Here is a 15,046-nt window from a genome sequence, read left to right as displayed (position 1 = left end):
ACGGCAAAGGAGATGAATAGATCAACTCAATTCTGATGTAGATTTCCTTAGATTTACATTAGATGTGAGTACATCTACATCAGATCTGGTTATATCTAAACCAAAAATAATTGTCGGAGTACAATCCTCTTTATATCTGTTTCTCTCCTTAGATTACACCGTCCTTTTTTCATGTTTTAATTGGGAAAATATTCAAATTCTAAACAAGTTGTTTTTGAGCTTTAATTATAAGCAATGAAAATTGGAAAATTTTATAGTTTTAATTTTTTTGATGCTGACATGAATCATGGTTTAAAATTGTAAAATTTTACAATTTCGTAATATGTTTTAGAATTTAGTTTGATTAATAAGGTTAAACTTAATAGAATCATTCTTTGAAATAATAAAATAATTTTATAATTTCAAAATTTATTTTTCAGTTTGATTAATATTGGAGATTATTTGTTTAAACCCTAAATGTGTGTGTTTTTTTTTTCATTATTGCTATTTTTTGTTGTTAAGTTTTTTTTTTTTTTTTTTTTCTCTTTCAGTTTATCAATGTTTAGTACATTTTGTTATATTTTTTCACTATAATTTTTCTATTTCTTTTTTTTTTTTGGACAATATTTTGGACATTTTGTGAGTCTCCGACGATGTCCTTGACATTCAATGAATGTTTTCGACATCCTGGCGACTTTCAATAACATTCGGAACACTTTGGCAATACTCTGGCAACTTTCGGGTGATATTGAACATTTTGGTGAGTTTTCAGTGATCGTATGACGGAAGTCCGACGGCGGTGAAATATAGCAATTTTTAAATTTTAATTATTTTTAAAATAGAATTTTTGAGTAACAATTAAAAATATGTACGATTAATTAGTACAAGTATTTTATTTTTGAACTAGATGAGTTTTAAATTTTATATATGAGATTTACTTTTTTTTTTATTTTTTTTTATTTTAAGGAATCGAGTTCCAAGAGTTTGTTAAATTACATTTGCATTATCTAAAGTATTGATTAAATTCCATTTTAAACTTTAATTTTTTTTCTACAATTTGATAATTAAAATATTCAAATTGTGTCAATATGGTTTAATTGATTGCTAACCAGAAGACATAATTGTGGGGAAATGTAATACTTTATGAGGCAAAATTAAAATTCAACGGGAAAGTTTCAATGCCATGTGGAATTCGTTGTCAGTTGACAAAATTGGACTATAATGATTATTTTATTTAATAATTTTTTAATAAATTAAATGTGAGAATGTAATAAGATAATTATTTTATTTTATTCTTGCAACATCTCCAATTCTTTATATATATATATATATATATATTTCATCAAATTTATTCAACAATTTAAATTAAAAGCACGATTTGATATATAGCTCACTTTTCCAAGTGTGTAAATCAAAATTTTCATCAAATATTTTTAAAAATACCTAACCCATCTAAAAACCATATTTAACAAATTCAATGAAAAAAAAATTAATTTTCAATCCATCATCTGTTAATAATTTTTTCAAATTTAAGTAAAAATAATTATTAAAAATTTGATGAATAAATTAGATCTAAGTTTTATCAAAATTTTAACTAAATTTAAAATTTGGCAACTTTAAAATTTATCCTCATTTGGCAACTTTAAATTTTAACTCCTATTTGGCAAATGGATTGGCTTTTAGTTGGGACTAAAAAATTACGAAAAGACAAAATAAACTAAATAAGTCAATAAAGTAAAATGTTACATTCAAACTATAATCATTTCACTTTTTTTTTTTTTTTTTTTCTATATAAAAAAAAAAAGTTTAAAAATTCTTCCAAATGTAGCTAATTTGGCCTAGCTAAATTAGGCAAAAAGTCAAAGAGTCAGGCTAAAATAGTTCTTTACAAACGAACCCTAGCTAAAAATTAAAAGTTAATAAATTATATAAAAAAGTCAAAAATTCGATTTTCTCTTTACTTTTTACACTTTTTTTTAATATTAATTTAAAAAGTCATTCCAAATATACTAATTTTTTTAGGGGCATTTACACACAAATCTTAATTTATGAACTTATACTTCATTAAGTCATAATTAAGATTTTTTGGACCTTCAAGTTCCATTAAACTTTTAATAGTTAGAATTGCCATTCAAACAATAATTGTTCATCATTTATGATTATTTATCAAAGAACATGATGATTTGATATTTATTTTAATTTTCAAAATTTTGAAACATCAACTTTAAAATTGAAAAAAACTAAAAAAAAATTATATGCAAAAAAAAAAAAAAAACTAAGAGTGTGTTTGGTTTCAGTTTTTTGAAAAAATTTAGTTTTTTGATTTGTGTGTGTGTGTGTGTGTGTGTTTTTTTTTTTGTTTCTAATGAATATTTTTAAAAATTTAAGTAATTCTTTTATTCTTCTAGATGCACTTTACTTAGGTATATCTAAATAGTAAAATACTTGTGAAAAAATATTTTTAAAAATTAATAAGTATACAAAAATATGAAAATGTAATGAATTTTCATTTTATTTATTTTTTGTATTTTTGGTATTTAGTGAATTTTTTAAAAAAAATTTCCACAAATATTATACTTTTTAAGTGTATTTATATTAGGTGTCTAAAAATTAAAAAAATTATTTAAAATATTAAAAGAATTCATTGAAAACAAAAAAATACAGAAAATAAAAAAATAGAATTTTCTGAAAAGTGTTTTCTGAAAACAAAAACTTTTTTTTTTTGAAAAATTGAAAAATCTAAATTATTTTTTTGTGCAAAACTGCAAATTTTATGTCTATAAAGGAGCATGATGATAAAACATTGATGTGCAAAACTGGAAAAAAAAAAAAAAGAAAAAAAGAAAAAAAAGAGAAAATTGATAATGTTCTCAGTTTTAAAACTGAAAAAAACTATGTTTTCGATTTTATTAGATAGTTGAATCAAACTAATTAGTAGACAAGCAAAAATATTTAATCTCATGCTTTATTTTTTTCATTAGTTAGTAAAACAATTATGTGGAATATTATTATATAAAATTGATAATATTCTTAGTTTTAAAAATTAGAAAAAACTAATAATATTATCAGTTTACTGAATAGGACTTATTATTTCAAAAAATCTTAGATAAGACCTGAGCTGTCATAACATTTATAAATAAAACTTTTAGATAATTAACTCCTTTTTAATCTCATATTTTAGCTAATAGCCTGTTCTCAGAGCAGGCTAGGGGTGGGGGCGGGTCGGTTGCGGCCATGAAACCTCCAATCCGCCATCCGTCCGCCAAATTGGCGGATTGGAGAAAATCAATCCGCATCCATCCGCCAATCCGGTGGATGTGGATTGAGCAGATTGGTGGTTTGGCGGATGGATGCAATTCGGTTTGGCGGTTTAAAATTTTATAAATTTTTAACATAGTTCAACTTGTGCACTTCCTCAAAAAAAAAAAAAAAAAAGTATTACAGTCAATGACTTAAAAAAGTATTACAATTACTATATGCCTCATTCAAAGAAAGAAAGTTTGAAATTTTAGAATATCACAATCATTGCATGCCTCATTTACATATTACAATCACAACATGCCTCATCTACATAAAGTATTACAATATGTGGTTCTTAAAATATAAAAATAATTCAAACCACCAAAACCATGAACAGAGAAGTAGTAGAGATTGTATGTCTCTATATTGTTATATTTATATATGTTTTTGAAAACAAAAACCAACCAGCATATATCATATTTTCTATTTATTACTTTTAGAGTTAGATTTAAAAACCAAAAAATATAGATAAATAATACGTTTATTTTTTTTAATTCAAAAAATATATTCAAGTTGAAAACTTTTTTTCAATAGAATATTTAAACTCTTTTTCAATTGAAAACACAAACAAAATATTTAAAAAAATTGAAAACATAAAGTCTTATAAATTACTAAGAGTGCTCGCGGTTTGGCGGTTTGGTTGCGGCCAAAGGAACCTCAAATCCGCCATCTGTCCGCCAAATTGGCGGATTGGAGAAAATCAATCCGTAACCATCAGCTCGTCATCACGCATCCAAAATGCTCCGGATCAGTTCAGTTCGGTCGGTTTTGGCGGATCGATATATCCGCTGCTCACCCCTAGAGCAGGCAGGTTAATACGATGTCGTCATGTTAGGAAGAACTGTTTCATAAACTTCTTGTAGATGCGCCGTAACAGAGGCAATGGTGAAGAGAGAGAGAGAGAGAGAGAGAAACATGGAGGGACTCACGGATGAAGAAAGAAGGGCTCTTCGTGGTAGCAAATTCGCTCATCTTCCTCTTGCTTCCTCTTCTTCCCGATCCAAACCCAATCCCAGGTCTCTCTCTCTCTTTCTCTCTCTCTTATATCTTTAGTTTTTTTTTTCAAAAAATCTATTTAGTTTATTAATTAATTGTTATTGCAACTTATAAGACTAATCTGAATTCATTCAACAATCTGTTTCACTCTCTACTCATGGAATTATGAGACTATTATTGTATTTTTGATGAATTTCATGAGAATTTTACTGGGTCTTGATTGAACTGAAAATTTAGACTTTACCCCCAATCAGATGGAATAGATTAAGCATATTGCTTAAATATCTGGTGGGTTACTGTATGTTTTTGCTTTGTATTTGATTAATATGGCACAACCCAATTCTTTTTTTTTTCATCCCCTCCTCAAATTTCCAAGTACCCAACTCAACTACTTTCTTATAAATCTTTAGTTAAAAAAAAAAAATATCAATTTAGTTTATTAATCATCATTACAACCTCTCAGACTAATCTGAATTCATTTTGCAATCTCTTTCACTCCCTGTTCATGGAATTATGAGACTATTATTGTATCTTCGATGACTTTCATGAGAATTTTACTGAGTCTTGAACTGCAAATTCTGACTTTACCCTAATTAGATGGAATAGATAAAGCATACTGTTTGAATATTGAAAAAATTAAAATCCCTGAGATATTGATTTGTGATTACGTTTCACTTTTAAATAACGAAGAACAATCCCAATTAAATAATCAAAAACAAATCAACACACCGATTTAATGTGGAAAAATCACAATTGGAGTGCCTCAAATTGTGATAAAAAAAATTACGGGCCAAAGTCACAAAACAATCCACTAAGAAAATAAAAAGGAACTACATATGTGGATCCTCAATTATCTAGCGAATCCACAACTGAATTTAACCAACTCCAATATGCCTCTTCCACTACCGTCTTCACCTCAGAATTGGCTTGCCCAACGTTGAATCTACAATGCGGATATCGAATTCACGACGGCGAGCCACTCCGGAATCTACCAAAATTTCAGGCCCAAATTCTCTGAAATTCATCGAAGAACAACTCTCTCATTTGTGAATTAAAGAAAACACACAAAACCTACAGATCCATTGATTAGTCTTAAATCATCAAGAAAGCACTCTTAAAGCACCATCCAATATAAAATACTTTGTTTTTTCTTCCTCTTTGAAAATCTGGACGGCTCAAACCCTAAAAATAACAAATAGCTCACTTTATAGAAAATTAGATCACGAAGATCGCTTGAGAGCACACTTCACCACTCAAGCGGTGTGAGTAAAGGTGGTGCAAAACATATAGGCTGACCGTTCGAGCGCAACATTCACCACTCGAGCAGTAAAACTTTCTTCCTAGAAATTTAGGTGCTTTGTAAAAGTACTGAGGGATTCTTTTCTTTGCTGGAACGCACAAATGACTGCTCAAGCGGTCAAATAACTTCGACAGTATTTTTGCTTTTTGCTTCAGCGAAGTGGCAAAAAATGAAAGGATCAAGATCACAAGCTACTCTGCATAGGCACAACTCAGATTGGATTCACAACTAAATACTCACATCCTCATTGAAATATAAGAGCGAATAAAATTATAATTGAAAAAAGTTTTGTCAAACGGAATTGCCAGTTACAAAAACCTAACAATCTCCCCCTTTGACAATTCCGTGACAGAACACACCTAACAAATAAAATCCTAATCACCCTAACCCATAACAACCAATCAAGATGCTATTAGTGCTATCATCTAAAAAATAGTTATTAGTGCCACAGTCTGCAAAACAACTAATATTGCCACAAGGGTATATGAAAGTAATAGACATATGACAAGATTATCTTGCAGCATGAATAGATGAAAATTTAAAGAACATGCAGACATACTAAAAAAACTCCCTCTCAAAAATATCATGTGGGTTATTGGATGTTTTCGCATTGAGTTTTATTAATATGGTACAACCCAATTTTTATTTTTTTCATCCCCTCCTCAAATTTCCAAGTACCCTACTCAACTACTCTCTCATTGCAACCTCTCAGACTAATCTGAATTCATTCTTTGATCCCTTTCACTAATTCATACCAAAACTTAGAACTCTCTACCTTGAATTATGAGACTATTATTGTATCTTAGGTGAATTTCATGAGAAAGAGTGTTGAATTGAAAATTCAGACTTTGCCCCCAATTAGACGGAATAGATCAAGCATATTGTTCGAGTATCATGTCGGTTATTGTATGTTTTCGCATAATATTTATTTGATTAATATGGCACAACCCAATTCTTATTTTTTCATCCCCTCCTCAAATTTCCAAGTACCCAACTCAATAACCTAAATAAGAAGAAATTCCCTACTGAATTCTCCATTAATCTATAACTTGTATAATTTTATATAAAAAAAATCACTTGAAATTTAAGCCTTTTGTTCACAATATGATGCTTTTTCTGTAGGTTACCTCACCCCGGTGGGCCATTGACAACAAACAAGGCTACGGCTTTGGTGAAGTTCCTTGAAAGAAAACTTCAAGAGCCTAATGGATTGGTTTCTATAAAGCCCAAACTTGTTGAACGGGCTGTCAAAAATGCAAAGGATATTGTAAATGCAAGTAATTACCAGTTATATCTTGTAGTTTTTTTTCCCAATGGTGTTAAATTCCTTTATTCTCGAACTAGGCTATGGACCTAGTTAAACCTAGTCAAGTTTGTGGACACCCCTTTTTTTCCTTATGTGCAATGTAGATCAAATTCATGACTTATAAGCCTTATATACATGACCCAACTCATGACCTAATTTTTCTTCGAAGAGTCTTTCCTGTTGGATTATATGGTTTAGACTTGGTATAATAGTGATTTACTAATCTCATTGATTTTGACTTTTGTTTCTTTTTTATTCTTGTCCATATTCAAGTAGCTGGTATTTTCATAATTCAGATGAATATATGCAGAATAGTTAAAAGAAGATATCTGTAATCTAATTTCTTGTTAGAGTTGGAATTCTAACAGCTAACTATAGTAAGCATTAACAGATTTTTTCTCCAAATTTTGGTTTGTCTTATCCTGATAATGACTTACAAAAGTTTAGTGTTTTTATCCCTATTTGACAAAGTAGTATTGTACTCGCATTTATTTGTATTTACAATTGGTACTATACCTAATTGGTTCTAGGTGGGCTTACCAGCCAGTGTTCACTCCGAGACTATCAATCTACTGGGATGTGGTTGTATTTGTTGGTGGGTGCTTGATCTCTTCCCTTCTTATCATTTGGTGTTTGTATGGAGGTTTGGCAGTGCGGCAACTGGTTCTCTCTGTACATTGTGTGTGGAAATAATGAGTATTCAATTTGATCAATTCTGGACAAAATCCTTGATACAATATATATTTACTTGAATGCATTCTCATAATTTCACTTGTTTTATACTTCATCTATTACGTTATGATGATGGTTGCCTTTTGTAACAACCCTCATACTGTTTACCGATTAATGACTGATTAACCGCTAATTACTGTTAACCGAGACTGATTTTGACTGATAATTGAACTACCGAAGGTACTGAACTGACTGACTGAAAACTGGAATCGAATTGACTGAGTATGTGTGTGTTAAATTGTGTTCTATCTGTTTGACTGTTTGACTATCTGTTCCTGTTTGTATGTTTAAACTGCTAATTGAAGGCCTTATCGGCGGCCGAATTAGAAATCGACTGATGTTCCGTGACCCTCATAATTAATGTGATTTTACGGTATATTTACCTGAAAACTGTTTAGGTATGATTAAATTAGATTAAAATAAACTAATTGAAGAGTTGGACTTAATTACCGTTTTGCCATTGTTAGTGAGCCCTTATTATAACATGTTAGAGCCTTGGTATGCTTGAATCAAACATTTTTCTCAGCTCATTTCTTGCTTTTGCCGACCAAGAGAGGAGAGTTAGAGAGAGAGAGAATTGTTCTTGTTGATTTTGCTGGTAAATTGCTTGGTAATTGAAGAATTGTTGAAGTGATTGCATATTTGAGCTCCCTTCTTGAAATACAAGACTAAAGGTAGCTCCATTGTCTTCTTAGTCATGTTTTGGTTCATTGTGGTTGAATTGAAGCTTAATTGTTGCATGCATGTTGCCATTCTTGAAGTTTTGAGGTTGTAGTTCATAATACCTCACATGCATGTCCATCTTTTGGTCATACTCCATGAGTTCATCTTGTTTTTGAAGGTTTGAGCTCTTTTGAAACAGCATTGAAGCTTTAAAAATGATTTAAGGTCATGCATGTCATGTTTGAGGATTGTTCTTGGAAAATGGTTGGAAATTGGGTTTGAATTAAACACCCTTGGGCTTTGATTTCCTAAATTGAGTTTTGAAATATGTTATTCTATGTGTTTAAAAGAGTTTTCCAGAAAATTGGCCCAAGAGGATCGAATTTTATGCATCTAAGCTTGGTTTTGAACCTGGAGCTCGAATCTGGGATTTCCAGATTTCAGTCGTCCGCTCGAGCGGGGTTAGTGCCGCTCGAGCGGTAAAATCGAGCTTCCAGCATCTTGCACTGTAGAACAGTCCGCTCGAGCGGAGTATTGGGCGCTCGAGCGGAGGACTGGATGACACGCTCGAGCGGGGACCTTTGTTTGCCTGTACGCTCGAGCGGGGAAACCTGCGCTCGAGCGGGACCCTGTTTCACTGAAATTTCTGAAAATGTTTTCTAAGTGTATTTTTGCATCCTCATCCCATCCTAGGCATTCTTAGGCCTAGTTTAAGACATCTTGATGAGGATATCGATGTAGAACACACCAAGGCAAATTAGGGTTTAAGTTATGAGATTTCCCAACTGTGTAGCTTAGTGTGTTCAATCTGTTAACTGTGTAGGGTTGGCGACTGGAGAAACACGCTCTAGCATACTGTAGCCCGAACTGTGTGAGTAACAATTGTGTAAAGATATGTTCAACTGATTATCTTTTGAATACTGAACTGAACTGTTTACTGAACTGGTATTATTTACTGAATGAATGTATGTCCTTTATTTCTGAACTGTACTGTGGCATCCTTAGTACCTACGGTTTATTGTTACTGTTACTGTTACAGAGATCTCTGTCGGTTTCCTTGTGGAACCACTACTGTTTACTGACTGATGGCCATCATTACTGTTCGGTCTTTTAAGACCTACTGTTACTGTTATGCTAATGGATGTACCACATATGACTGTTTACTGTACTGAGCCACTGAATTACTGATTGAAATGAACTGTTTTCATTACTGTAAGGACATTTATTCTAAACCCCTTTACGCTTTATGTTATTCACTGGGCTTTAGCTCACTGCTCATATATATATGTAGGTGTTCAGGCACCAGACCACAGCTAGAGGCGTCAGGGTTACTCCAGTTTTGTCAAGCCAGCCTTTGTGCCTCACCGCGAGGTTCCGAGTCTACCTGCTAAGGCTTAGGGGTGTTTTAAGAATTCCCCCTTCTGTACCGTTTTACCGTTCTGTATAGACTGTATGTTACTGTACTGTTATGTAGGGTTGAGTCCCTAGTTTGAATGGATGTCAATATTGTACATACTGTTCTGTACTGTTTATGTATGAATGCATGAAAAATCTTTTTGGCATACTGACTGTCACAGCTCATTGGACATTGTTTAATTACTGTATTGGCTTCCGCCAGGCCCTGTACTCTGTTTTACTGTATTACTGTTAAGCAGGCCTTCGGTAATCTCGGATTACTGGCCGGTTACGGTGCTAAACCCATAGGGCCGGGTTTGGGTCGTGACACCTTTCCTGCTCGTATGTGATTGATCTACTCGCATTAATGATATCTGGGATGTTACATATATCTCTATAGTATTTCTCATATTGCAATCAGCAATAAAATCTAATGTTCTTTCTATAACATGTGGGGCTTCACATTCAGGAAGAATAGTTCGACATGTAGACTCTTTTGGCGACTATGAGGTGGTTTATTTTTGTGTTCCTGTAATCATTTTTGGAAAAGCTTCAATAAACCGGTGTGTTTCTATGACCTATTTTTCTTCCTAATTGGTTGAAAATATGATAGAATACTTTGGAAGATGGAGGTGAAAAAATTGAGTCAAAGAAACACAAGAAGAAGAAGAAAAAGAAAGATAAAGGAAAAAAAAAAAAAAGGTTTGTTGCCATTGACCATTTCATGCTAGTCAAATCAAAATTGTAACATTTGCTTAGTCTTTAATGTTTTTCTGTTGCAGTCATCAAAGGACATTGCAGATGCTGTAGTGAAACGGCCTAAAAAGAAGCTGAAATTGTGATTCAAACAGAATTTGATTCCAACTGTTTGTCTGAAGACATATTGAAGGATTTACAAACTAGGTTTATCAAAGTATCTGCTTTCACTTTTGATTAGAACAGGCACTATTCCAATGAATTTTCAAGGAGTTTTTTTTTTTTTTAATTATTTTTTTCAATTAGTTTTTTTTAGAATTTATTTGATGCAAATGATTCAAAACCCTAATGATTAAATTCTCGAGTTGTGCAATTCAATCTATTCTTCTGGTTCTTTGTTAAAGTGGATTTGTATCTAGAAACTTCTTGCAATCTTTTCCATATGGTGTTTTGGTTGAGTCCCTTACCTCATTTCCACTGAATGATTGTTGTGTTGTGTCAATTTTCTAAGGAATTTCATAACATTCTCTTAAATGTGTCTCAATAGGATATTTAATTGTCGATTAATATTTCAAGCATCCGTTAGTTGTCTTGTTTAGGTCCTCACGCTCTCTACTAAACAACCAAATGTAGTTTGACTTCTTGTGTTTATACTCACAGTCTCATGGACCAGAATGATCCAGGCCTACATGATAGGGTCAGCCTGAATTTTTTTAGGCCCAAAGAAAACTCAGAAATGGGGCTCAACTTTTAAACTTTTTTTTAAAGAATATATATTGGTAAAATATTAAAAATCTTCAATTCATTTTACAAATTACATTTCATTATTCCAGTATGCACGATTGATCCTGGTTCAAACTTTTTTTTTTTAAATTAGTTTTTTTAATTTTTTTTTTTAGAATTTATTTGATGCAAATGATCCAAAATAAAAATACATACTAATAATATTAAATATTTAATATGGTATTTTTCTTTATTGAAGCTACATTCTTTATAATAATACACAATAATATTTTAAAAATAAAAATACATAATAATATTAATATGCCTCATAATATAATTTTCTTTTAATAATAATATTTTCCTTTTATTGATCGGTCTTAATTGCCTTATAAATTATTTTCGTTTAAAGAATATATATTGGTAAAATATTAAAAAATTTCAATTTATTTTACAAATTACATTTCACTATTCCAGTGTGCACGATTGATCCCAATTCAAACTTTTTTAAAAAATAAAATAAAATAAAATACATAATAATATTAATATTCCTTATAATATAATTTTCTTTTCATAATAATATTCTCCTTTTATTGATTGATCTTCATTTCCTTATAAATTATTTCCGTTTAATAATAATATTCATCTTCATTGCCTTATAAAATTGTTTTCCTTTAATAATATTAAACTTTTTTTTAAAGAATATGTATTGGTAAAATATTAAAAATCTTCAATTTATTTTACAATCATTATTCCAGTATGCACGATTGATCCCGGTTCAAACTTTTTTTTTTTAAATTAGTTTTTTTTAAATTTGTTTTTTAGAATTTATTTGATGCAAATGATCCAAAATAAAAATACATACTAATAATATTAAATATTTAATATGGTATTTTTCTTTATTGAAGCTACATTCTTTATAATAATATACAATAATATTTTAAAAATAAAAATACATAATAATATTAATATTCCTCATATTATAATTTTCTTTTAATAATAATATTTTCCTTTTATTGATCGGTCTTCATTGCCTTATAAATTATTTTCGTTTAAAGAATATATATTGGTAAAATATTAAAAATTTTCAATTTATTTTACAAATTACATTTCACTATTCCAGTGTGCACGATTGATCCCAATTCAAACTTTTTTTTTTAAAAAAATAAAATAAAATACATAATAATATTAATATTCCTTATAATATAATTTTCTTTTAATAATAATATTCTCCTTTTATTGATTGATCTTCATTTCCTTATAAATTATTTCCGTTTAATAATAATATTCATCTTCATTGCCTTATAAAATTGTTTTCCTTTAATAATATTAAACTTTTTTTAAAGAATATATATTGGTAAAATATTAAAAATCTTCAATTTATTTTACAAATTACATTTCATTATTCCAGTATGCACGATTGATCCCGGTTCAAACTTTTTTTTTTTTAAATTAGTTTTTAAATTTTTTTTTTTTAGAATTTATTTGATGCAAATGATCCAAAATAAAAATACATACTAATAATATTAAATATTTAATATGGTATTTTTCTTTATTGAAGCTACATTCTTTATAATAATATACAATAATATTTTAAAAATAAAAATAAAAATACATAATAATATTAATATTAATATTCCTCATAATATAATTTTCTTTTAATAATAATATTTTCCTTTTATTGATCGGTCTTCATTGCCTTATAAATTATTTTCGTTTAAAGAATATATATTGGTAAAATATTAAAAATTTTCAATTTATTTTACAAATTACATTTCACTATTCCAGTGTCCACGATTGATCCCAATTCAAACTTTTTTTTAAAAAAAATAAAATAAAATACATAATAATATTAATATTCCTTATAATGTAATTTTCTTTTAATAATAATATTCTCCTTTTATTGATTGATCTTCATTTCCTTATAAATTATTTCCGTTTAATAATAATATTCATCTTCATTGCCTTATAAAATTGTTTTCCTTTAATAATATTAAACTTTTTTTAAAGAATATATATTGGTAAAATATTAAAAATCTTCAATTTATTTTACAAATTACATTTCATTATTCCAGTATGCACGATTGATCCCGGTTCAAACTTTTTTTTTTTAAAATTAGTTTTTTTAATTTTTTTTTTTTGAATTTATTTGATGCAAATGATCCAAAATAAAAATACATACTAATAATATTAAATATTTAATATGGTATTTTTCTTTATTGAAGCTACATTCTTTATAATAATATACAATAATATTTTAAAAATAAAAATACATAATAATATTAATATTCCTCATAATATAATTTTCTTTTAATAATAATATTTTCCTTTATTGATCGGTCTTCATTGCCTTATAAATTATTTCGTTTAAAGAATATATATTGGTAAAATATTAAAAATTTTCAATTTATTTTACAAATTACATTTCACTATTCCAGTGTGCACGATTGATCACAATTCAAACTTTTTTTAAAAAAAAATAAAATAAAATACATAATAATATTAATATTTCTTATAATATAATTTTCTTTTAATAATAATATTCTCCTTTTATTGATTGATCTTCATTTCCTTATAAATTATTTCCGTTTAATAATAATATTCATTTTCATTGCCTTATAAAATTGTTTTCCTTTAATAATAAAATTTTCCTCCATTGATTCACCTTCGTTCTTCGTTCCCCCTGTATCTATATATACATATTGTAGTGCATAGCTAATTCGTACACTGAAATCATATAGATACAACAAACATAGAGAAAGAGAAAGAGAAAGAGAAAGAGAAAGAGAAAGAGAGACAACATTCAATGGCATTCAAGGCTTTCTTCTCCCGTTTCACATCATCCTTCAAATTCTGCCGAACCAAAAATTCGTCGAACATCCCAGAAAATCCTATCCAACTCCCCCCCAGCCCTCTCTTCATTGCCTGCCAGCCGGCCACCCCGCTCCCTTTCAAACCCCGCCCCTCCTTCAAGCACCGCGTCTCCTCCATCTTCGGCTGTGGGTTCCGCACACACGAACACGACCTCCCCGAATCACCGCCATGCAAGTGGGACGAGACGCCACGTCGCAACTACAACTCTCCCATCTCCAGCGATTCTGACGAGCTCTTCCATCCTCCTCCTCCGCCGACACGACACCCTACCACTTCCATCTCCGGCGATTCCCACAACCAGCTCTTCCCCCCTCCTCCTCCTCCTCCTCCGACTCCGACGCCGACACCACGCCCTGTCACCACTTCCTCGGCCGACAGTGGTTTTTGTGGTTACGAGAGTGACGATGAAGAAGAAAAGATCGTGACACTTTCACTAACTCGCAACAAGAGGATGAAGAAGCTGCTACCATCATTTCCGGCGGAGGGGAAACTGAAGGACAGCTTCGCCGTGGTGATGGAATCGGTTGACCCACATGGGGATTTCACAGCATCCATGATAGAGATGGTATTAGCGAAGCAGCTGTTTGAGGAGAGAGACCTCGAGCAGCTGCTGGTGTGTTTCTTATCACTCAATTCACGTCATCATTACGGGGTCATTGTTGACGCTTTTTCAGACATTTGGAAGGCAATTTTTTTGTAGGACTAGTTGTATTTTGTTTAGTTGCTCAATTGAGTTTTGTATCTTGATTTTTTATTGTTTTTCTCTTTTGTCTGTCCTTCATTTATTTTCTATTCAAACCTGTTACCTGACCAAAAGAAATGTTATCTTTCTTTCACATTATTGAATTAGCAGACATTTACTGATGTGGATGTTGTTGAGTGTGGATGTTGTTGAGTGTGAATTAGCAGACATTCAAACCTGACCAATTTTTTAAAAAAATTATTATTTTTTCTAAATCGTATGTGTATTTGCTTCATTAAAATTGTGTCTTTAATCGTGTACTCTGTGAGGCATTGTTCATTGGAAAGTTGAGGTTTTCGGTGGTAGAATTCGAAGATTCGACATTGAAGTACTGGGTTTATTT

At 30.3% G+C, this 15,046-nt stretch overlaps 1 protein-coding gene across 1 annotated transcript; it reads left to right on the top strand.

The window, feature by feature from the left end:
• Positions 1 to 13,893: 13,893 nt before the first annotated feature.
• Positions 13,894 to 14,661, top strand: LOC145793964 (transcription repressor OFP7-like). The gene has a single exon (XM_082876882.1). The coding sequence runs from the start codon at positions 13,894 to 13,896 to the stop codon at positions 14,659 to 14,661; it is 768 nt and encodes a 255-aa protein (XP_082733008.1).
• The last annotated feature ends 385 nt before the right edge of the window (positions 14,662 to 15,046 follow it).

This window comes from Camellia sinensis, chromosome 6, assembly GCF_055761805.1.
Source record: "Camellia sinensis isolate YWXY chromosome 6, ASM5576180v1, whole genome shotgun sequence".
Lineage (NCBI taxonomy): Eukaryota > Viridiplantae > Streptophyta > Magnoliopsida > Ericales > Theaceae > Camellia > Camellia sinensis.
The sequence above is the reverse complement of the archived record's forward strand: the minus strand, read 5'-3'. Positions and strand labels throughout refer to the sequence as shown.

Excerpts from the sequence above, each read along its gene's own strand:
- LOC145793964 (XM_082876882.1), top strand. The coding sequence starts at position 13,894 with ATGGCATTCAAGGCTTTCTTCTCCCGTTTCACATCATCCTTCAAATTC.